Source organism: Rhipicephalus sanguineus, chromosome 1, assembly GCF_013339695.2.
Source record: "Rhipicephalus sanguineus isolate Rsan-2018 chromosome 1, BIME_Rsan_1.4, whole genome shotgun sequence".
Classification (NCBI taxonomy): domain Eukaryota; kingdom Metazoa; phylum Arthropoda; class Arachnida; order Ixodida; family Ixodidae; genus Rhipicephalus; species Rhipicephalus sanguineus.
Genome location: NC_051176.1, coordinates 67,628,630 through 67,652,607, shown reverse-complemented (window position 1 = coordinate 67,652,607; position 23,978 = coordinate 67,628,630). Strand labels below are relative to the sequence as shown.

Here is a 23,978-nt window from a genome sequence, read left to right as displayed (position 1 = left end):
CCCGGCCGCGGCGGCTGCATTTTCGATGGAGGCGAAAATGTTTGAGGCCCGTGTACTTAGATTTGGGTGCACGTTAAAGAACCTCAGGTGGTCGAAATTTCCGGAGCCCTCCACTACGGCGTCTCTCATAATCATATCTTGGTTTTGGGACGTTAAACCCCAGATATCATTATATGCGCCATGAGCAAGACATGTAAATCATGTCATGCATGCCATTTTTTTATGTTACCACCTCCCATTTACGTTCGTCATGCAGTCGCGTCGCGCAATACCAGTTTTGGTGTATATCAGTCTAGCGAAACGGGCACGAGTGTGCCACGAGCATAGCATGTAAATCATGTCGTACATGTCATGACTTTTATGTCACCATCTCTCATTTACGTTCGTCATACAGTCACATCGCGCAATACCAATTTTAGTGTATATCAATCAAGCGAAACGGCCACGAGTGCGCCATTAGCATGGCATGTAAATCATGTCGTACATGCCATGCATGTCATGACTTTCATGTTAACACCTCTCATTTACGTTCGTCATACAGTCGCGTCACGCAATGCCAATTTTTGTGTATTTCAAGCAAGCGAAACGGCCGCGAATGCACCGTGAGCGTGGCATGTAAATCATGACATACATGACACGTCATGGTTTTCATGTTACCACCTGTTATTCATGTTCCTTATACAGTCACATCGCACAGCACCAATTTTGGTGTATATCACTTTAGCGAAACGGCCGCGAGTGCGCCATGAGCGAGGCATGTAAACCATGTCGTACATGACATGCATATCATGATTTTCATGTTACCACGTGTCAGTTATGTTTGTCATACAGAAATGTCTCGTCATACCAGTTTTCGTATATATCAATTCGTTTAAACGGCCGCAAGCACCCCGAGACCATGTCATGTAAATCATGCTGCACATGACATGCGCGTCACGATTTGCATGTGGTGTTTGTGGTGTCCTGACTTCTTTCTTTTGTCCGTGTTTGCACGCCCTGTCTTTGTAGAATGAATACTTACCAACTAGCTCAGCTCTCTGTTATTCTAAGTGCATAAAAAACCTATCCAAGCATCGAGCAAGATGACGTGAAGATAAAATCAAAATCAAAGGCAGCAATAAAGAAATACAGAGCCCAGTGGACCTACGATAAATGTGAGGTGGTTTGTGCAATTCGGAAATGAGTATGTAGGTATCAGCGCTAACGTTAGCGAATGCAGCTATGTGCTTCAAAGAGATTTTGACGGGATTGCAACATAGACAAATATCAGTGGGAAGACTGGCATTGGGGACCTGCGACAAAATCACAAATGAGGCCGTGTAAGGGTAGATGGGTTGTGCTTTGTTGAAGCGAAGAAGCACAGAGCGAAATTATCTTTGATTTTGATGAAAAGAAATGGGTGGCTAGATAGCACATATACCTCTACCTAAAAAGCGGCACATGGAATGTAGAAAAATGTAAAAGAAGTTGGCACCGAAATACAGAGTTGAGCACTGCACGGGCTCTGGCCTACCCGAAAACGGGCCGGGCCGGGTAAAGTAGTTTTCATGGCGGGCCCGGGCCGGGCTTGGGCCTGAAGCTCTGGATTTAGGTTCGGGCCCGGGTTTGAGCTGGCGGGCTCGGGTCGGGCCGGGCTTGAACTTTGCTCGGATCTTAAAGGGACACTAAAGTGATATACTGAATTGGTCTAGACTGATAAAGTGTACTCTGAGAACTGAAATGTCATTCATTTCACCTTCATAACTTTATTAATATAGGAGAAAATAAAGGTGAAAGTTCCATTTTAAAATTTCGCGCTGAAATCACCGCGCGTGACGTCACAGGTTTCAAACAGTATTTGTCGTATTTTGGCTACATTGGCTCAGCGAAATTTCCTGAAACTTCATATCTTAAGTCAATGGCCCTTCAGAGGTCAATGTACTTCATTTTTGCCGATTAGGAGCTACTTAGGCCCCAGTAGACGCCGTCAGAAGCTATGACGTCACGGCGTCTGCTGCGCGAATTTCAAAGTGGCGTCGCCACCTGCCTTTTATTTTGGAATTGTAAAAGAGTAATTTACTGATTATAGGAAAATCGTTTTTCTCTTTAGTGTGCCTTTAAGTTTCTTCCCTATACGTTGTGCATACATATATGTTTCACATTTTATGTCGAAAAAACGTTTCTTTTATGTGGGGCAAGCTATTATGAGAGACAAGTACTGAACTCCTTTTGCTTCTTGCATATGGGGCTGCTTGACTTATCTGACACGGGCGAGCTAAAAGTGAATAGGTCAGGCCCTTATATAGTTACCATCTTGCTATTTTGTGCTTTATTTCCATTCGTTATAATTATATATCCTTAATGTTATTATGGAATCGCATTAATAAATGTAATAAAAATTTGCAGTGGCTTAACTTGGCTATGCTAGGATATAGGCAGCATTAGCTAAAGTTCAGCTGATTATTCTTAACTTTCCTGGTTGTCAAGCTTCCCCGCTTTTCTGTGCCGCTTAGCAGCATTTGCGCCCTCCTTCTCCGTGGCTATACCACACTGGCAAACGCCAACAAGCCGGTCTGACAAATGGCTAGCCTTCCTGTCCTTCCGTTTTCCTTTTCCTCCTCCCCGCTATATGTATACCCCCACTGATATGTCTGCGTATGCGCGCCAAATGAAAGGCGCTATCAAGCGGCTCCGACGCAACGTCAGACGGCCACTGCGCAACGAAGGCGCACAGCGGGGAGCGCGCCGGCGCCAATGCGTCTGCCGCCGCTATGACGTCACTCCTCTGAAATGCGCAGACCGGCGAGGCGCGCGCGGCGAACTGGCACAGTTCAGACCGGCGAACTGTGCGCCGTGTGACGTCACTGCTCGTCGCGCATGCGCAGCACGGCTCTCAAACTGCCGCGTGAAATTGCTGAGTCTCGGGCAGTGTAGCTCACGCTACAAAAATCTATACCTATAACTTCTCATCGCAAAACCGATGACACAACTCCAAAGCGCTGAAACGTTCTTGAAAGTTCCAGCCCTCCGCTAGTTCCAGCCCTCCGCGTTCCGGCAGAGTCGCCGCCTGGCGGCTGCTGGCGTCCACACCACGCGTCTAGTGTGGATGGCTCGCTGCGTCGACTGCTAGCTGCGGCGTGTTTGCATGTGCGCTTAGGTCATGCACGTGTGGAGCACACATAAGAAAACGATTCGACACGTCCTTCTGGCGCTGAAGCCTAAAACCAACCAACTTTTCCTTTATTTTCTGCGCCCCTCGCGCGAGCCTTGCTGCCGCGCCGCTCGAGGTCACGCCCGACCTCCTCTTCCTTCACCGTGCAATCCCGTCGATGTCGGTGGCGCTACATAGCTCCTGCCCCTGGAGAGCAGCATGGTCTGCGAACGAAGTCAGCACTGCCATGAAACTCTGTGGATTGAAGTAGTGTCCGCACTGACGGGAATGGAGACATGTGGAACTGGATTGAACCAGGCGACTGTAGGAGTCGTCTCACAGTAGGCTGGCTTCAGGCGCCCCAGTGCGATTGTGTCAGGTTTGCCATGGACATCCGCGACATATATCGACTCGCGTTTCTCCAGTACCGGAAAGGGCCCGAGGTAGTGTGGGTGGAGAGCAGGCCGAATAGGTCCAAAGCGCACGAAAACGTGGGTTGCATTGGTCAGGTCGGATGTAATGTACGGTGTGCGTTCTGGAAGAGGACGTGTCGGACAGGGTTTTAAGATCCTGGAAGAGGTCCCGAAGAAGGTGTACGTATTCGTGAGTAGACAGAGCTGCAGAGGGTGGTTCTGAGGAGAAGTCGCTGGACAGACGGAGCGGAGTGCCGTAGACGAGCTCCGCGCTCGAGCACCCGAAGTCCGATTTCAAGGCGCACCGGATACCCAGCAGTACCAGTGGCAGGCGTTGAACCCATTGCGATGGCGTGCCATGGGCAATCAGTGCTACCTTGAGCTGTCGATAGAAGCGATCCACGAGGCCATTGGTCTGGGGGTGGTAGGCAGCCGTGCGAAGACGATGCGTGCCGAGCAAGCGAAAGAGGGCAGACTCGAATTGCTGTGCTCTGTCAGTCACGATCTGGGTAGGGCATCTGAAGCGGGCAACCCATGTTGTGACAAATCCTTCGGCGACCGTTGCAGTAGAGCTGTCTGGAAGCGGGGTCGCTTCTGGCCATCGAGCAAATCTGTCGACAGCTGTGAGCAGGTGGCGAAATCCATCACACAGTGGTGGTGGTCCGACGATGTCGATGTGAACAATGCCGTAACGATGGTCAGGCTGGAGAAACTGGCGTGTTTCGGAACAGGGTACCTGTGGGCTTTGGCACATTGGCAGGGTGTGCATGCACGTACCCAGTCGCATACATCTGCGTTCATCTGGGGCCATACGTAGCGCGATGAAACAAGGCGTTGCGAGGCACGAACGCCGGGGTGAGCGAGCTGCTACAGCGTGTCGAAAAGCTGCTTGCATAACGTGCTAGGGACAAATAGTCTGAATGTGCCTGTGGAAGTGTCACAGACGAGGTTGGCGCCATCAAGCAGGATATCGTCCAATCGCAGTGCTGTTTTAGATGAGCGCAGTTGTATGAGCTCGGGATCATTGGCTTGGTGTGCTGCGAGTGTCTGCAGATCGAGTGGCGCAGGAGTTGCAGGTGGTGTCACGGCGTCCACCCCGCTCAGAGTGTCGGCAGGTATGTTCTGGTCGCCGCTGACGTGTCGGATGTCGGTGGAGAATTCCGATATAAACAAGAGATGGCGGATTTCTCGTGGCGTGTGCGTCGACGACTCTCTGCAAAGCGCATATATCCACGGCTTGTGGTCCGTGAAAATTGTAAATGGTCGACCTTCGACGATATGGCGAAAGTATCGGATGGTGAGGTAAATTCAAAGTAACTCTCGACCGAAGGTTCTGTAACGAGCTTGTGTTGGGCTGAGTTTCTTGGAGAAAAAGGCTAATGGTTACCATGAGTTGTGAACACGCTGCTGGAGAACCGCTCCCACGGCTGTGCTAGACGCGTCACTCATGAGGGCTAGAGATGCCATGGGGTTGGGGTGGGCCAAAAAGGCAGCGTTGGCGAGCGCGCCCTTGATCTTGTAAAGGCGTCTTCAGCAGCGGAGTCCCAAGGGAGCAAGGACGTCTTGTACTTGCTGGTAAGCAGACGGTCCAGAGGCACCACTATATCGGCACAGTTCTTGATAAAGCGGCGGTGAAAGTTAACCATGCCGAGGAATTGCCGCAGCTTCGTGATCGCTGTGTGCCTAGCGAAGCTCTGGACTGCTTCGATTTTTGATGAAAGTGGGCGGATGCCACTGGTGTCCAGGTCATGTCCCAGAAAGACCAAGCTAGTGACACCAAACTCGCTTTTCGAGGCGTTGATGACGATGCCGTGGTCAGATAGTCGTTGTAGCAGACAACGAAGGTGTTGTAAATGCTCTTCCACAGATTTGCTGGCCAACAACAAGTGACAGTGACAGTGTCAATGAAACGTTGAAAGGACTGAGCGGCATTCCTTAGACCAAATGGCATTCGCAAAAACTCGAGGATACTGAATGGTTTTGTAATAGCCGTCTTGGGTATGTGTCCTTTCTAAACGGCATGTCGCCTTTCTAAACTTTCAGCTCCGTTCGACCGAGTGATAACGCGTTAAGTCTTGAATTTTCGGAAATCATTTCATTATGTGCTCACTCAAGTATTGGGTCACGCGATTTTATACAAACTTTCTTTTTATTTGGCTGTGAAGTATCCGGCATAATGTTGAATAGTCTGGTCGGATGTTTTTGCAAAACTTTGCTGCGACCTTTGCTCCATGTATCATCTGCAGGTATAATGACTACAAGAATGACCCGCTTTCAGTCTGCAACTGCACGCCACCGTACAATCCAACCTATGCCGTCGCAGCGCGATACGACCTCTTTGACCCACAAGGAACATACGATATGCCCGGAATGTACAGGCACGCTGTCGGAGGCGTCGATGCAAAGGTGAGGCTTCAACAAAACATTACAATGCAATGGGGGCCAACTGAGGGCTATTTAGCAACTCACGACAGGGTAAAAGCCGAATTCTCGGCGTAGCGCTCGTATATTGTTCGGTGCTGATTGATAGAGATATACGTTTATCTTTTACATTAAAATAAAAAATAACTGAAGCAGGTGTTGTCACCATTTCTTGGCGACGGCTACCCCCTTCTACTTGGTTGTTAGGATAAAAAGATAAGAAGTAAAAAGAACATATAAAGATATATACAGGCCTGTGTTTGCTGCGGTCTAAAGTTCTCGTTTTAACACAACACACACAACAGCACGGTGAAAAATTTTTATGTTCCTCTCCCAGTACTGATCACAAATATTAGTGTCTTCAGAAAAACGTTGAAGCACACTTCAGAAGGGAGAACGTTTGGGCGTGTTGGTTATTCATCGTTCATCAGCAACCATAGCGCAACAAAGAACACGGGACAAGGATGGTGCACGCTGAATTCAGAATAAAAAGTGCTTGTGTAAGCAGTTCCGACTCGTGAGCGATGCATGAGTGTGTGGGTACGTCGTGAAAGCTGAGGGTCTATTTGGCACGAAAGATTAGAGTCAACAGCATATAAGATTAATTATCTTATCGAGCGCTTGTCCTGGTCACTTCCTTGTCCCGTGTTCTTTGTTGCGCTATGGTTGCTGATGAACTTTGAAGCACTTTCATTGCTCTATGATTTATCTCTCATGGTCATGGGCCTAGTATTTTCGCTAATGACAACGTTCGCTCCGAGTCCAGCAAATAGAGTTCCTGTTCGTGAAAGCTGAGGGTCTGTTTGGCACGAAAGATTAGAGTCAACAGCATATAAGATTGATTCTTTTGCACTGTCTAAAAACCAGGTGGACAAATGCAATTCACGTTTTAGTCTTCGTAATATGCGCGCGGCGTATGTCGCATTGTTCTATGGGAACAAGAAGGGTTTACGTATAACGATAAGCGGCTTTTGCCAACTCATCTGCCATTTTCTTTTCTTTCATTCCGCGGTGGCTCTGAAACCTCTGAAATACCACGTGATGTCTTCACATTGTAGCTTGTGAAAGCTCTTCTAAGCTAGCGTTATACTACACGCGTATCTATTATTTCCTGGAATGGCATTTTCCATACACGGAAGAGCCGCCAGGGAATCAGCAATTACGGCGCCCTTTCTTGGCGTCTTTTACAGTTTCACAAAGCTGATTGCTAGCAAAATTGCTACAAGCTCCGATGCTGTTAAGATGACCCAGCCGACACGCATGTTTTTCATGTAACTCCGGAATGATAAATGCTGATGTCGCAGTCTCTTTTGTGACACATCAGTGCAGACATGAGTGCCAGCCTTCGTACTTGTAAAACGGGTGGTGTGAGGCCAACTGCAGTGCGGCAACGGCTGGTATGCCATGTTTGCTTTGCTCTTTCACTTGAATTTCTTTGGCGTAATAGTTTTGTCAGAGGGTGACCGAATGGTAAATAATAATAACAGGTCGAATTTTCTGAATTCAGAGAAAACTGCAATTTAATTGGAACGCTCGCCTTATAACATGGGGAACATGGATGGTAGCTTTTTCTGACCGACGCCGTTTGTGGCTCTCGTCTGTCTGCCTCTCTCCTCCGCATACGCGTTCCTTCACGTCGCCGGCTGCAAAGCCCCTTTTCTCGTTTAAGGTGAAAGCCTTACATTCATCACTAAACACGAAATTTCACCGTCAGTGTCCCGCGTCGTCGGCCGCGTCGGGGACGAGTGGAGAAAAAATTATCATCACAAGGTGACGTCACCATATGACGTCATCATGACGTCACAGATCGTGAAAATCGGTGCCGTCATCATGATGTCGAAAATTCGGGCGTGATGTCATGTGACGTAGCACCACATTATGCCGCTGTAGCACCCTCTCTTGGGCGGCCAACAAAAACAGGAGAACGCGCGACCTCAAGAGAAGAAAATTATGACGGCACTTGGCAGTGGTACGGGAAGTCACGGCTCGTGTTCCCTGCTGGCGTCGATTCTGGTTCAGTCGTCTCGTTCATTCGCTCCTGTGGCGTAAGACTACATCGTCATCACAAGACATCGTAGCTTGGTCAAAGGGGGGCTGATCACAGAGGCAGTGCAAAACCAGGTGAGGTGCCTCCGATCCTGGAGACAGTGCGAAACCACGCGAGGTGCACAAAGCTTTCGGAGGGTGGCGGGGCAGGATAAATACATCTAGGGAGCCTACATGACAGACCATTCATGTAGGCTCTCTAATACTTCGACTGAGACGAAAAAGATGGCTTTCGCATTCGAGTCGTCTTAGGTGAATGCACAAGGGACCCTGTGATTTTTTTTGTGATAGCAATTACATAGACACTTTCGACAGGATCTTGCCATCCCCGTAATGTCTTGTATAAAGTCAAAATTGATCACATTCCCCTGCGCATCGTATATTCTACCCGCGGGTAAAAGCGCGCGAGCGAGGGCGACTAACGTGGCTTAAGCAGTGATCAAACGAGCCGGCCGAACTCCGTTGCTAGGAGGGCGCATGCCATTACATCACCACGCTCGCGATGCGCAGAGTCGAAACTCCCCGCCCGTCTTGAACAAGTATGAAAAGACGCGAGGGAGGGGGGAGGGGTCGCTCGAGCAGCAACTTTGAACATTAGGGAGTTTTAGCTTGTAACGTATACTTCTTTACGTTACCGTTACCGGATTACGTTTACCGTTTTACCGGAACTCGAGTTTTAGTACAGTTCTTTAGCTGCCCAAACGTAAACCTTTACGTACGTACGTAAACCTTTACGTTTGCGCAAACCACTAAGTGGTGATGATAACAGCATTTAAACTACATTTAATTTAGATAATATTGAATTACGCTGCGGCAAAATCATAAGAGAGGTTTTTAGCGTGTGCAGTATCCCGGTATAATCGAAGGTGTGTAGCAATACCAGGCAACGTTTATAGAACCAGGTAAGTTGCAAAACTCCCCGCGTCAGCCAAGCCGTCGCGCGGCGCCGGGACAGCTTCCGGTTTGGTGGCGCTGGCGGCGCAACAAGCTTCCGCTAGCAGACGAAAACGGTTGTCTGCGTGGCAAGACGCCGCGGCAGCCGTTCAGAAAGGGCTCTTTTGTTTACTCGCCGACTGTATATTATCGAGATTTTTTGTTGCGCTGCTGTTGCAACGTAAAATTGAGTAACATTTAGCAGCGGTAAGGCAAAGTCAGTAAAGCTAGGGCTTTCTAGACAGCCCAAGATAACTGATGTTTGATAGCATAACATACGAGTCTGTCATTGCCCTATAAGAAATTACGCATTCCCGTAGCGTAATTCTTCAGCTTGGGCCTGTTGGTACTTCTTTCTTTTCGTTTTGGACTGTGCAAGTATTGCGCGGTGTTAACGAATAAACCATTGTCGTAAGTCAGCGCTGTTGCTTGTGTAATCCTTTTTCTGGTGCTCCGTCTTTTTTGCACTCTTTTCTTTCCGATAATTCTTCACTTTCACTTTTTTGAAGTGAGGAGCTTTCACTCTGTATCACGGCTGTCATTACTCGCAATTATTGAGTGGTGAAATCGTCGTGTGTGTAATGCACGCCACAATTTCTGTCCTGCTACAGAAAGAAAAGCTGTATTTATTTTACGCACGCAATGCAGAGAAACAATGTTTCAGATATTGCATGTATGATGTGATGCACACAAACGGCACAACTTATTTATAGTCTGAGGCATTAAAACAGCTCTAATTAACTGTAAAAAATTATTTACAGCACAATTTTTATAATCACTAAAATCAATGCAAGTTCGGGAATATCTTTGGGACGCATCGTTCGACGAGGCTCCTTTCCGCTGGCGATTTCAACCTTAGTTCTTACCATTGACCATGTGAGTGAAAGTCTTCAGCACGTCTTCCTCATGAAAGTGCATATCACATACGCATGATATGTCAGACAGTTTCTTGTCTTCACGAGGAATGGCGCGATCCCACGCCGCTCGCTGGTCAGGGTCAAGCGGGGCACAAATAGGGTCACCAACCGTCTGGGATTTCGCGGGAGTGTCCCGACTTTTCAGACAGCGTCTCGAGCCGACCCTGTCGGGACATATATAATGTCCCGGATTTATTCCGGACCGTCCTGTTAGGAAATTTTAGGTGATCCAAAGCAAGCCCGACAACGCGCGTCACGCTTCAGAACACGAAGTTCTTCGCGACAACCTAAACGGGTACATTCTCCGGCAAGAGGAAAAATTGCGAGCAGCACCTAGCCAGCTGAAGAGGCCGAAACAATAAAGAAACAACCCCCTCCCCCCTTTTCCGTCCCGACTCCCTTCATTGAAGAGTTGGTAACCCTATGCACGAAAGAAATGTCGTGGTGTCTCGGAATTTCCTGTAACCCAGCAAAACGTTTTCTTAGGCTAGTTGGTTCATTACTTCCGTGGGAAAATTGTAGCGCAAAACAACACAAGTACCAAGGAAGAACATGGGACTGGCGCCAACTTCCAACTGCAACGAGAAAGAACACGTCCCGTGTTCTTTGTCGCTCCTTGTGTTGTTTTGCGCTACAATTTTCTCACAGAATTCCTGTAACCGGTCGTAGAGCCGGGAACAAAACATGTCGGCATGGTGAAGACACACAGCACATCCGAAGCACAACAGAAAGCGCCAAACTGTTCACGCAGAAAGCCTTCACGGATACCAACGCGCCGCAACGCCGGCTGAAGAGAGTGGAGTGAATAAGTGAGTGAATCCTGTTGCGACAGCAGCGCCACATCTGTCGCTGATAGCGGCGGCGCCGCGCAACATCGCTCAGTTTTGCAACTGACCTGGTTCTATAAACGTTGATACCAGTGGTGCGATCTTGTACGCGTTACAAAATAACCACGGAGGCGTGGCATTACATCCAGCCGCACGTGACCGCACATGCCGCAAGCGAATGGCCCATTTGAACCGCGACAGACGTCACGGCTCTGCATTGACCAATCGCGTGCGGTCACGTGCGGCTGGTTGTCATGCCACGCCTCCGTGTTTATTTTGTAACGCGTGCAAGATCGCACCACAGGTTACCGGGCGATGGTGTCGACATCTTGTGACGTTTCGCGCAACCACAATCATGCACACGTTTGTTTTTGCTTAGTGTTCTCGAGGGGAAAAAATGATTAAAAAGGCAACTCATTCGTAATAATGCCGCTGCAAGGCATTTACATTGGGAGTAGAATGCCCGATATTTCTACAATAACAATTTTGTGCTCGCCTGGTACACCTTGGCCCCGCTAGATGGCGCCACCTATCCAGCCTGTCAGCGTCTTTAGGCCTCTTACGTTTGCGGATTCGGTATTCTCGGTCGCTCTAGGCTCGGTAATCCGGCTGAAATAAGGTGATCGTAAGTGGCGCTCGCACTTCGGCTTATTTTGACTCGGCGGCTGGAGTCTCCGCAAAGCGGATATCTCGAGTAGCCACGAACGAAAGTGGATTTGCGAGATAGGGCCGTAAACGTAAAGCCTATCCGGCGAGTAGTTTACGTTCCGTAAACCTTTACGTTCCGTAAACCTTTACGTTCCGTAAAGGTTCGCGCATGCGCAGATTGCATTCGGTATCCGGTAACACGGTAACGTAAAGAAGTATACGTTACAAGCTAAAACTCCCTATTGATTCTAAGGGCGCGGTCGCTGTCTCGGCAGCCATCAGCGGGCGGCTCGTATACCCCTCTACGTACTGCGTTCTCAACGTGAAGAGCCTGTGCGGAAAGAGCATCTCTCCCTGGAGCAGCCGTATTCTCTGACACCAGCGTTTTGTAGAGTTACGCGAGGTCAGATCCAAAAGAGTCAGCTGCCAGCCTTACTTCGTATAACGTTACCATTTGTTTCTATCGCATTCCTTGCTTCGTCCTTGCAGTGAAACTGACTTTTTTGTGTCCACCAAATAAGGACCCGCTGCTCGGAGAACGCCATGCGGGGTGTGTGTCCGATTTTGCAGCAGCAGCGTTCTTGCTCTGGCGACACAGCCCGAGCCCTGCTGCACGGCCCTCCCGCAAATTGCGCCCGTCCTGAGGCGCACGAGTAGTTCGGTGGTGACAACTCGCAGGTCTCCAAAAAATGTTCTTTGTGTCGTCTGAGTTGTTCCACGTTGACAACCTTCTCGTTGACTTCGCCAGGCACAGGGGGCCCCCTGCTGATCTCTGCAGTATTCTGTCCAGTGACAGTAGTAATTCGAAACGGGACCTCTTAGCGGGCATACAACGCGTCGCGAGCGCCCAACTGGAGCACGAACAGGTCACCTGTTTGAAACGCCGCCGCCCGCCGGTTCTCGTCATACCGGGCAGCCGATTGGCGATGGCTTCAATGATTCGCGCTGGCTTAAAAGAATCAATGGGTGGATGAATAAACGTTATTATGGTTCGGAACGCGCTCTAGGACGTTGCCGTCCGCTCCCACGCCGGAACAAAAAGACCAAATATCCATCTAATTAGCTTAAACCTAATTAGCGTGGTCTTAGCGAGTCAAGCCCTAATTAGATTGGTTGTAATTAGCGCCCCTAATGAGCGTTGTGGTGAAGAATATGATGTTACTTTAATTCTCATAATCCCAATTAACGTAGTCCTAGCGAGTAAGGTCCTAATTAGCTTAGCTTGCATTAATTGACGTGCTCCTGATTAGCGTCGTGCTAATTAGCATTATCTTAATTGGCTCAACTATGGGCTGTCCAGAGGGCCCACGATGCGGCGGTCGGGCTTGGCCTGACTGTCCCAACGTGCGAGCGGCGCGCTGCGCGTTGAGTCGTGCACCTCACGACTTACAATAAAGTTTCGCATCCATCCATCCATCGATTAGCTCGGTCCTAGATTTACACGTGTCACCAGGTGTTCTGGGTGACCAAGTCCTCAGGCGGTAGAGCCGAGCAGCGAGAGATGACACTCGGGACAACATCGAAACGTAGATGAATACTCCGTCGTCGTCTTTTTCTCCTTTTTAGCCATATCCCCACTACCCATTATTTCCAGTACACACGGCTTCATTAGCATGGTCGTAGTAAGATGTGGCATAATTAGCTCGACCTTAGCATGACTTGGTTTAATTAGCTTCGTCATATGTCCTGGCTTAACTAGCTAGGTATACCGCCCATCCAATTAGCTAATCAGCCGGGCGCACGTGCTCGGGGAGCGAGCAGACGATTAATAAGCGCGCGCCGGCCGAGAAACGCGCTACAATGTACAGGCCTACCATGATGATTACACACGTGACCTCAGCTATTAGCTCCGGCCGCGGTGTTGTAAGGCGCACGGCCGGATCTAATCTTAGAGGCCGCGGAGCCGATTATTCTAAAGGACCCATAGTGCTGGCATTAAACATTTGAAAAGAAATTTAAACAGCCCGTACCTCTACAATATGTCGTTAGTAAAGACACTTTTCTTGCATGGGTGCATTTCTGCACTCAGTGGAACGACAAGCAAATGAAAGAAGATGCCTCTCGTTTGATGACACCACCCAACTTTGTCGACCGCCCTTGATATTACGCCGCGTTCCACCGTAACCAATAGAACGCAGCCCGCGCTGAGGAATGGATTTGACCTTTTTGTACTGTTAGCTCGTTCAAAACGGGGTGTCGCCAGAGCTCGTAAAGATTCCGAGTTTTGCCGAACTCAGGCCGTCCTGCATAGCATCCCAGGTCACTGGTCAACACATTTGTCTAAAACACCGAAAAGGCGCTCTCCGGACTGCACTCACGACGTTTTCTGATTACAACTGGTTTAAAAGTGTCCAAATCCTCGCATGAAAAGCCGCTAAGGTTTGTGGGCTGTCAACTAGTTATCGGTATGCACGGCACCAGTGAGTGCTGGAGCATGCCATTCCGGCGTTCTAGACAAGTTTCTTGACCTCATTAATAGTTCTCAGTTCACGATCATTTCACAGTACACGATCAGTTCTCATTAATATTGTGTCTAACAAAGAAAAACGAGCCCTTATAGTTTCCGCTTGACCTCTGTAGGTTGCAGATGAAATTTAACATCCGGTTACTTCTTCAGAAAATGAGAAGCGGCTGTCTATGTAACGCCGCGAAGCTCAACCAAATGGCCATCGGGAGGACTTCGGGCTGTACACCTGTAGACCAGTAGATTCCTTCGATGTAAATTATATGGCGCTAACAGCGGTAGCAGCAGATGCCGGAAAACATACCACTTCCTTGCGGCACGCTATCGCGTGCCCTGGCTTTCATAGCGCCACACAACTAGGGAGCCTACATGACCGGCCGTTCATGTAAGCTACCTACACACAACCTGTAAACAGGCGGTGGGTGCTCGAGCCAACGTTTCGACAAGTGGACTTGTCTTCTTCAAGGCTGGAACTGATTTCCTTAGCTATCGTGTGTATATGCTTTGTGCCCTCTCCAAAAGAGGGGAGAAGGGGTGGGGAGGGGGGGTGGAGAGGCCACCGGGACGACTGGGTGAGTCATAAGGAACAAAAAAAAAGGGGGGGGGGCGGGACGGGAGGGTTTACGTTTCACTGAATCATTGTCAATGGAAGCACGTGGCATTTTAACAATAGTAGGTTCGAAATGCCTAGAAGAAGGGATTAACTCTCATTCGTTTTCGTTGTGTATGTACCATATCGAATAGATTCCAGAGCCCCCTTAGAAACGTTAATGCCTGCTGGCTGGAGTGTATTGAACTTGTGAATAAGGTATGACTCTGTATATTTTCTGTCTCTTGGGGACCGGAAGTTTGACTGAAGTATGTAAAGTTTGAGATCTTCGAAGTTGTGACCTGCTACATTAAAATGCTGTGCCACTGCTTTGGGTAACTTTTTCGCTGTGTCCGCGCGATGCCCGTTTAATCTAACATTAACAGGTTGTCCCGTTTCGCCAATGTACCGTTTTTGATATGACACAGCAACACACTCGGCACTTCTCTCGACAGCACTCGTTAATCTCATACCTACGCAACGACACATGAGAAGTCCATAAGTGGCACAGCGGAGTGACTTCGATTACGCGGGCTTCCTTCGCCGAGCCCTTTATTCCGCCAGAGCACGCAGCTTGGATGACGGTCACAAGCTAACTTGAACTCGCGCACGCGAACCATGATGGTACAGTGTACATGACGGCAACAAAACGCGCCATGTTCTGTAACGCGCCTTCCTTTTTTTTATCACGTCACCTCAGGGTAACTTTACAAGTCACAATAAGACATAGCCAGTTGAAGCCGTTCGCTTTAACCAATGACGTCATATGTGACGTTGCAACTTGGGTCACGTGACCCCGAGCTGTTGAGTTGCAAATAGACTCTCCCCTCATGAGCATCGGGTCATACGTGCGGCCCAAGAGATTCAAGACAACGTTGTGCACAAGCACAACCCAACGGCCCTCCAGGCAAACCGAATCGGTAAGACCCGATCGGTCGTCATTGCTTTCGAAGGGCACAAAGTACCCAACTACATGAGATACGGCAACCTGCTCCCATAGTGCACGTTTCACAGGAAACAAACCGACATATGCTGTGCGTGCGGAAGAATGGGCCACAGAATGGACGTGTGCCCGGATCCTTCGAATAAGCTCTGCCGAGGATCTGGAATCTCCAACCCCACCGAAGACCATGGATGCATCCCGAAGTGTAGCCTGTGCGGAGGCAACCACCTGACCGCGGACAGGGCCTGCAAGGCCCGCTTCAAGATGTCTTACATTGTCCGCCGGCGACGCTGGGAGCGGCGCCGAGCGAAGGAAGAATACGACGCCGGGAGAGGGAACCGAGACAAGAGAAGTCCTGCAGGTGGACCCCGACGTAGCGCCTCCAAACAACGGGACCGGTCACAAACGCCGGACCGCAGCAGCAACAATAGTGGTGGCGGAAACGGCCGCCAGAGCCGCTCCCGATCGAAGCCACGATCCGGGAGCGGTAAAGGCGGCGGCAACCGCCGCTGGGAGACGACGAATAGGACCGCCTCGGAGTCCTGGGCCAGTTCGAAACCCGGACCGGCTCGCTCTCCCGGGCCAGTTCGAGATCCAGTGCCAGTTCAAAGTCCCGGAACGAGTCAACTGAGCACCGAGGGAACGCCGAAAAAAAGGTGGGCTGGACCAACAGGTCTCCCTTCGCTCGAACCAGTGAAACCGAATCCCCACCCCTCACCCCTCACCCCTCCCAACCCCTTAATCTACAAGCGAATCCGTAAAGGGACCCTAGCTAAGTGACAGAGCTTAAGGGGATCACTGAGCGCCAAAACGCTCAGATCAAGGAGCAGAACGCCCAAATACGGGCGCTTATAAACAAGATCGAAACGCTAGTGAGTAACGGCAGCTCGGCAAATACAAAACCCAAAAACAACACCATGGCGGCAAACGACGCCGGAGGCTTGAGCGAGGTGCCACCGAAGGACCCCCCCCCCCCCGACTCGCCACGCCTAGGACGGACGACAGGAGCCGCTGACGCCACGCAACAGGCATTAAACAATCAAGAGGCGATTGACGCCGATGAGAACCGCGCGAGCGGAGAGGAAGCGGCGACCGCAGAGACCGCGACCGCGGCAACGACACAGATCCCGCGAGAAGGAGATCTGGCAGCCATTCTGGCTGCAATCATCCAAATTAATGGAAGGCTAGGCAGTATGAATGCCCGCCTCGAAGCTGTCGAGAGTCAACTAGCGACAAAAGTAGCCTCAACGTCAGTGCGGAACCGCTTCCCGTCCCTGAAAAAGAAAAAGGAGTGGGCCGAAAGAATCAAAGACGCGATCGCGAAAAGGCGCGGTCGACTCGAGATGTCCGGAAAGGATGATGCAGAAACCGAGTAAGAAGCATGAGAAGACCGGTGGGGACACCACCGTAATTTACCAATAGAACTGCCACGGCATTCGCAATAAGGATGCCGAACTACTGTTACACATTGACGGGCAACAAAATAAGCCCGATATAATTGCTCTACAGGAAACAAACGGGAAACCAAGACTCCCGGGGTACGACGTTACTTACACTGACCCCACGGAGAACGGAACGGCGGTGCTCGTACGCGGCACCATGGCGGCTACTCAGCATGTCACGGCGCAGGGCGGGTGCGAGCACACGCTGGTTGAACTTCACGCAAGAGAAATTGGCAGCTCGGGAAATCTATTTGTAATGAGCGTGTAGTGCCAGCCGTCACAAAGGCAGTACAAATTTGACCGCATCGTGAGCCAGGCGAAGGGTTGGCGGGAAGCAGGCCGCTCCTGATTCTCTGTGACTTTAACGCCCCTCACACAACGTGGGGCTATAAGTTTCAGTCCGAAAGGAGAAAAGCGTTGGCCAAAGCAATGGAGGATCACGAGATGGCCCTCCTGAACGAGCCGGACGTAACCACCAGAAGAGGCAACAGTGCCGCGAGGGACACTACGCCAGACCTGACGTGGTCATTGGGCACACTAGACGTCACCTGGAGAAACGAAGACGTGGACTTGGGGTCTGACCTCAGCGTGACCGGCATCACGATCCGAGGCTCCCAATATCGGGCTGTACTGGAGTACGGCGCGGATCCCGGATTGGGACAACATGACAAAGTTTATTCAAGAACAAGAAGCGGCGTCCGAGAAAGAATCGGAACAAGCTGAAAGAAAACAGACCTACACAGAATGGGTGAGGGTCCAGAAGAAGTCCCTCCAAAAATTCACCCAAGAAATCGGAACGACGTCGCAGGCACCGTACGTAGATGCTAGACTGACCAACATGTGGGCGGCCCGGCACTCGTTAACGCTGCGGTGGAAGCGTCAGAGACACAACAGAAAGCTGGCCAAGCGCATAGCAGTCTTGAACAAACAGATCGCCGAGCACGCGGCCAAGCTTTGCAGGGAAAATTGGCTGAAGACCTGCGACGGCCTGCAGGGCAAGCTCTCGGCGCGGTAGACGTGGTGCCTCTTGAGGCATCTGATCGACCCGCTGAGTAGCAAAACTGCGACCAATCGCAACCTTACTAAATTACGGTTGCATGTTCAAGGGAGACGGCCGCAGGATCCTGGAAGAACTCAAGGCGAAGTACCTAAATACAGAGAAGGGCCAATACACGGTGCCCGAGAGGTACGAAGGACCCGACAACGAAGAGCTGGACCGGCCATTTACCATGACGTAACTGTGGACAGCGATAGACGAAAGTAACAAGAGAAGTGCACCCGGCAGGGACGCCATAACTTACAAACTACTCGGTAACATGAGCGGTGCAGCGGCCCGCAGCCTTCTAGAGCACATCAACAAAGCCTGGGAGAGCTCGCGGTTGCTGAAGGAATGGAAGGAAGCCGAGGTCCGCTTTATTCCAAAGCCCGACAAGGCCCTCACGATAGACAACATGCGGCCCATCTCGCTCACGTCCTGCGTGGGAAAGGTATGGAGCGCATGGTCCTTCGCCGGCTGCAGAAGCACCTCAAAGAAACGCATCAGATGCCAGAGACGACGTACGGCTTCAGGCAACATCTCAGCACCCAAGACGTGGTGATCCAACTCCAAGAGCTGGTCGTCAAGCAGGCAACGAGACACGCACCGCGTGGGATACTCGCCCTCGACCTAAAAGGAGCGTTTCACAATGTGTCCCACGCGAGCGTGTTGCAAAATCTGAACAACACCAGGTGGGGCCGCAAGACATTCGGCTACACAAACGACTTTCTGTCAAACCGAACGGCTACCATCAGGTTAGGGGAGGCGAAGTCGTACCCTGTCGAGCTCGGCGATAGGGCACCCCTCAGGGATCAGTCTTGTCACCCTTCTCTTCAACCTGGCCCTCCTGCCGCTGCCCGATCTGCTCAAGCAAATCGAAGGCGGGGACCACGCGTTCTACGCCGACGACATCACGTTGTGGACGGCCTGATCCGGGTCCGATGCCTGGGAGGAGGAAGCCTTGCAGCGTGCGGCGACAACCGTGCACGAGTACGCCAAGTCGTGTGGACTGAGCTGCGCTCCCCAGAAATCAGAGCTGCTCATGATCGAACCAGGAAAACCCAAGAAGGAACCACCGCCTCACGCGACTATCACCATTGGCGGAATGGCCATCAAGCCAACACAGCAGATTAGGATTCTGGGCCTACTGCTTCAGAGCGACGGGAAGGCACAAGCCGCCGCCACAAAGATCAAGGCTACAACCGAACAGATACTTTGTCTGATTCGGAGGGTATCTAACAGAAACCGAGGCCTAAAAGAGGACGATGCCATGCACTTGGTACGCGCGTTCGTCGTGTCGCGGGTTACCTACTCTGCCCCGTATCTCCAGCTGACGAAGGCGAATAGGGACATCCTAAACACGATGCTTCGCAAGACAACGAAGCAAGCACTGGGCGTGTCCATATACTCGTCCACGCAAAGACCGCTACACATGGGCGCCCACAGCACGGTGGAGGAGCTCATCCAAGCCCACCTCTCCAATCAGAGAATCCGGCTCAGTCACACGGAGCACGGACGAGCCGTCCTACGCAAGATAGGATGGCAGATCGAGCCAGTACCAATCAAGGCGGCCCTTCCGAAGACTGGAAGACGACCATTTAAACGAAACCCCTTTCCCGGAACATGACGCCGGGCAAGGACGTCGAGAGGCGCACCGCGCGGGCCAAATCCATGGCCCGGAAGCTAGAAGAGAACCCCAGGGTCCTGTACGCGGACGCCTCGCTCCGAAAACACAGTGACCGTGCGGCGGTGGTGGTTACGACCAAAGAAAGGCTGATCGTCAGCGCGTCTCTGAGGACAACAGACCCCGCAGTTGCCGAGGAAGCTGCCGTGGCCCTCGCACTCGCAGGGCCGAGCGTGGACACCGGGGTCACCGACTCAAAGACAGCCTACGGAAGCTTCCGCAGGGGGGTAATCTCATCCGCGGCCCGAGCCATTCTATCCAAGTGCAAGCCTCGGGAAGAGCCGGAGAGCTCGTGTGGGTCCCGGCTCACTCGCAGGTAGCAGGCAACCCCATTGACGACTATCATGCCCGAGAAATGTCAGTCCGGGCCGAGCATGAGCCAGAAGAGCTACCGCACCCGGTTACCAATTTTCGGGAGATTACCCGGATGTACCGAGAGGAAAACATAAAACTAATGTGGAACAATCTTGGCAGAGAACAGCGCTTTGCGATAGGTGGCGAGACACTGGAAGTTGTAAAGGAGTACGTCTACTTAGCACAGGTAGTAACCGCGGAGCCGAACTATGAGAGTGAAATAACTAGAAGAATAAGGATGGGATGGGGCTCATTCGGCAAGCATTATCCAATCATGAATGGTAGTCTACCACTATCCCTCGAGAGGAAGGTATATAACAGCTGCATCTTACCGGTACCTACCTATGGAGCAGAAACCTGGAGACTTACAAAGAGGGTTCAACATGAATTGAGGACGACGCAGCGAGCGATGGAAAGGAAAATGATAGGTGTGACCTTATGAGACAGGAATAGAGCAGAGTGGGTCAGGGAACAAACGGGGGTTAAGGATATCATAGTTGAAATCAAGAAGAAATGGATGTGGGCCGGGCACGTAGCACGTCGGCAGGATGACCGGTGGTCATTAAGGGTAACTTACTGGATTCCAAGAGATGACAAACGCGTGAGGGGGAGACAAAAAATTAGGTGGGTAGATGATATTAAGAAGTTTGTAGGTATAACGTGGCAGCAGAAAGCACAGGATCGGGTTGATCGGGTTGACCAGGCAACAACAGACGATACTGCGTCGACCGCAGGCGGGATCGCTTGTGCATTCCGTAATGATGAACCGCATGTACCCTGCGGAATACGACACGCTCTGTCCGTTTTTCCAAAGAGAGAATGGCACCCTGCCGCACATCTTGACAGAGTGCACAGAACTCAAGCACCCCCCTCCTTCCCTTCCCCCCAACACCCCCAATCCCCAACCCCTTGAGCGATGGGAGACCTTGTTATCCAGCCCCGCCCTAACGACTTAGCTTGCACTGACGGACAGAGGCCAGGAGCTGCTGACACATACGGGTCCCGAAACTAGGGAACCGCCCCGTCTGGTGCCTGTGTGCACTACCAACACAGTTGGACCTAATAAAAGTTTATTCATCATCAAGCGAAGGCGGCGCCACTGCCGCTCAGTGCAAACGAAGGCATATCTGAACGTTTTAAGTTAGAAAAGATTATAAGAAAATGTGTGCTGCATTTCAACGCTAATGATATAGAGACAATGATAGCGCACACCAGTAAAATGTCACGTGATCATCTACAAATGCACATTCACTTTTTTGCTGCGAGAGGCTCCAAAAGCAATTTTGAGCGAAGAAATAACAATATAAGTTCGCGCTTAACGAGAAAAACAGGGTTCGTTTTGTACAATACAATAGACAATCCTTCTGTTAGTGGGGTTACCTCAATTCGTGTTCTGGGCGGTTGTCGGTCCCTTTAAAGGACCCCTGACACCAAATTTGGAAATTCGAAATGCTTATGTTGTTTGATAGTCCTGCATGCACGGGAACTTCTGACCGATTACGAGTGACGAACGTTGCCTTTGGGAGATTTTAATTTGGTTTTAAAGTAAGCATGAGTGCTCATCTGAGTTTTCAGCGCCTCGCGACATTGCCACTAGTATGACGGAGACAGAGGCCCCGTGTGACTTTGCACGAGTAAAACGAGTATTGTCGACCCAAGAGAATACCGGCGCCCGAGGAGAACTATTGTTCGACATCCCTCTCGCTCTTTGGTCGGGCAGCTCTCAACGTAGTTCTGGCTGCTTCGGCTAGGAATGTTTTTTTTTGTGGATAGGGAGAGAGGGACGGGGGGCACGTACTTGACAATATCGAAGCACCCGCATCATTTCATTCTTAACCACGCGTGAGGCTCCGATTTGAAAACTGCGCTTTTAACGACACCAAAGCTTGAGTGTACGTGACCTTAGGCGTTCCCCCGCTTTGGGGCGCTGGTTTCTTGCGATACTTAGGCGGGCAATTTGAACTGACGCAAAATTGTTCTCAATTATTGACGCTAGCATTAATTATGCGATGAGCTAGAGCATTTACGATTCAATTCCGGGATTAACAAACACAAAGCTACAAATTACAGTAAAAAGTCGCAGACAAGACTTTCGCTGTCAAGGGTCCTTTAACATGCAGCTGGGCCCAGCATATGGTGAATTCCGCGCTAAGATGGCATCAACAACCACATAATAAAGGCTGGTGCTCGATACCCACTGCTTCAAAGCGTCGTCATTTGACGAGAGAAACGCCACTGTGTGTGGTGCCCAGTAGTGAGGTAACCTACGCCTGTGCTCATGCATATATCACACAGCACTTCAGGAACGCCAGAGGCAGAGCTCGAAGATTGAGCCGCGAACGCGGCAAGGCGTTCCGCTAACCGCTGGCGTCTCTCTCGTTGCGTCTAATAACTCACTGCGTGGCATTCCTCCGTCGACGTCATTGCCTTTCTGCTGAAACTACCGAAGCGCTCTCTTTCGGCGCTCGTTAGGGTCATGATGCCGTACTTCACCGCTTCAAGACAGCGACAACGCCCACACCAGCCAAGAACACTGCGGGAGGGAGAAGGTGTGAGAGAAGTAAGGTGCGTTTGTCAAGTCTCGTGCATGTGCGTCGGTAGCACAGTTGGTAGAGCGTCGGGCACCTTTTGTCGCGGACCGAAAGGTCGTGGGTTCGGCTCCCAAGTCGAGCAAAGGAACGAAACTTCATCTGATTGCGTGCATTTTATCGACATCGCTTCCGTGACGGAAATGACGTTAGTGAAGCTCGGTGGAACCCGGCATGAAACACTTTCGTGGTAGAATAAAATAACATTGACACTTCAAAAAGCGCTCTGTACGCCCGCGCCGGCCACAATCATCACCATGTCACCTAATCAAAACTAGAAGAGAATTGAAAATATGGAACTCTAGGGGTATCGCGCAGTGCTGTCAATGCTGATGCGCGCGCCCGTCTGTAGTGATGACTCGACGGCGCGCAATATGCCATTGCTAATACTGGCCGCTGTTCGCGTTTCATTTGACGCCGATACTACAGCACGATCACTCTTAGAGGGAATACGCGAACGCGTGGCTGAAGTAGAGTGCCTCGAGGCGCGCGCCCTCGCTTAGAGTGGTGTCATTTTTTCACAGGGCAGGTGCCGCCTCCTCGGCCACGGCGGCAGCGTGGCTGCCATTTTGAATCCTCCCTCCGGTTACTTGTGCATGGCGTGCATGCTGTTGTTTGGTCGCTACTCGTTGCCCTCCAGTTTTATGCGCTCTCTACTGTCACCATGGCTGTATGTTGCGTGCCGCAGTGCACCAATCATTCCAGGAACGCTGGCAGCTGCAGAGTTTTCTAAGAGACCTGAAAAGAAGGCTTCTTTGAACAGTAAAAACCAAACGTGACAAGTGGCATCCGACGAGCACATAATCCATTTGCAGCGTAGGTTTCCAGCCGGTATTTCGAATAGACATGCAAGCAAAACTTATGCCGATGTCAACCTTGCGCAAGAAATGGACACACATTGATATCAGCTGTATGCTGAAAAGATATTGCCTCACGTGTGCGTGAATCTTGCATTTTACTTCATAAGCATTCCTTACTGCACTTGGTTGGTCCTGCATCTTCCTATGATTTTTGTTTTCGCTATTTTTTGTGTTGTGAAATGTAGCATGGAATATATTATGTTTGTCTGCGGATAATATCCTTCTTTTTTGTAATAATAATTACTTGTGGGAATTTACGTCCCAAAACCACGATATAATTATGAGAGACGCGGGATATAGTGGAGGGCTTCAAAAAATTTCACCATCTGTTGTTCCTTAACATGCACCCAAATCTTAGTATACGGGCCTCTGGCATTTCACCTCCATGGAAATTGGACTGCTGAGGCCGGGATTCAGTCCCGCGACCATCGGGTCAGCAGTCGAGCACCATATCCATAACAAAACTACGGCTGGTTCTTGTTTTGTATATTCCTTTCCGTGGTTTAGTGCGCCTTCTTTGCTGGTCTGATGTCCATGTATGTCTGATGACCATGTATATATGTGTGCAGTTCAATCTTTTATTCTTCACTGTTTCTCTGTTTCAAGGTTACCTTTTCGTCCTGTCTTAAATCATTACGCAGTTCTTGTTTTTTTTTTTAATCATTCATGATCACTGTGAAGCC

General features: G+C 50.5%; 1 protein-coding gene across 1 annotated transcript in view; it reads left to right on the top strand.

Moving 5' to 3' along the window:
- Positions 1–23,978, top strand: part of LOC119395344 (putative phospholipase B-like 2) — a 157,662-nt gene that overhangs the window by 124,823 nt on the left and 8,861 nt on the right. Inside the window, exon 9 of the mRNA XM_049417353.1 lies at positions 5,790–5,949. Coding sequence (XP_049273310.1) covers positions 5,790–5,949 — 160 coding nt within the window. The remainder of the gene's footprint in view (positions 1–5,789; positions 5,950–23,978) is intronic.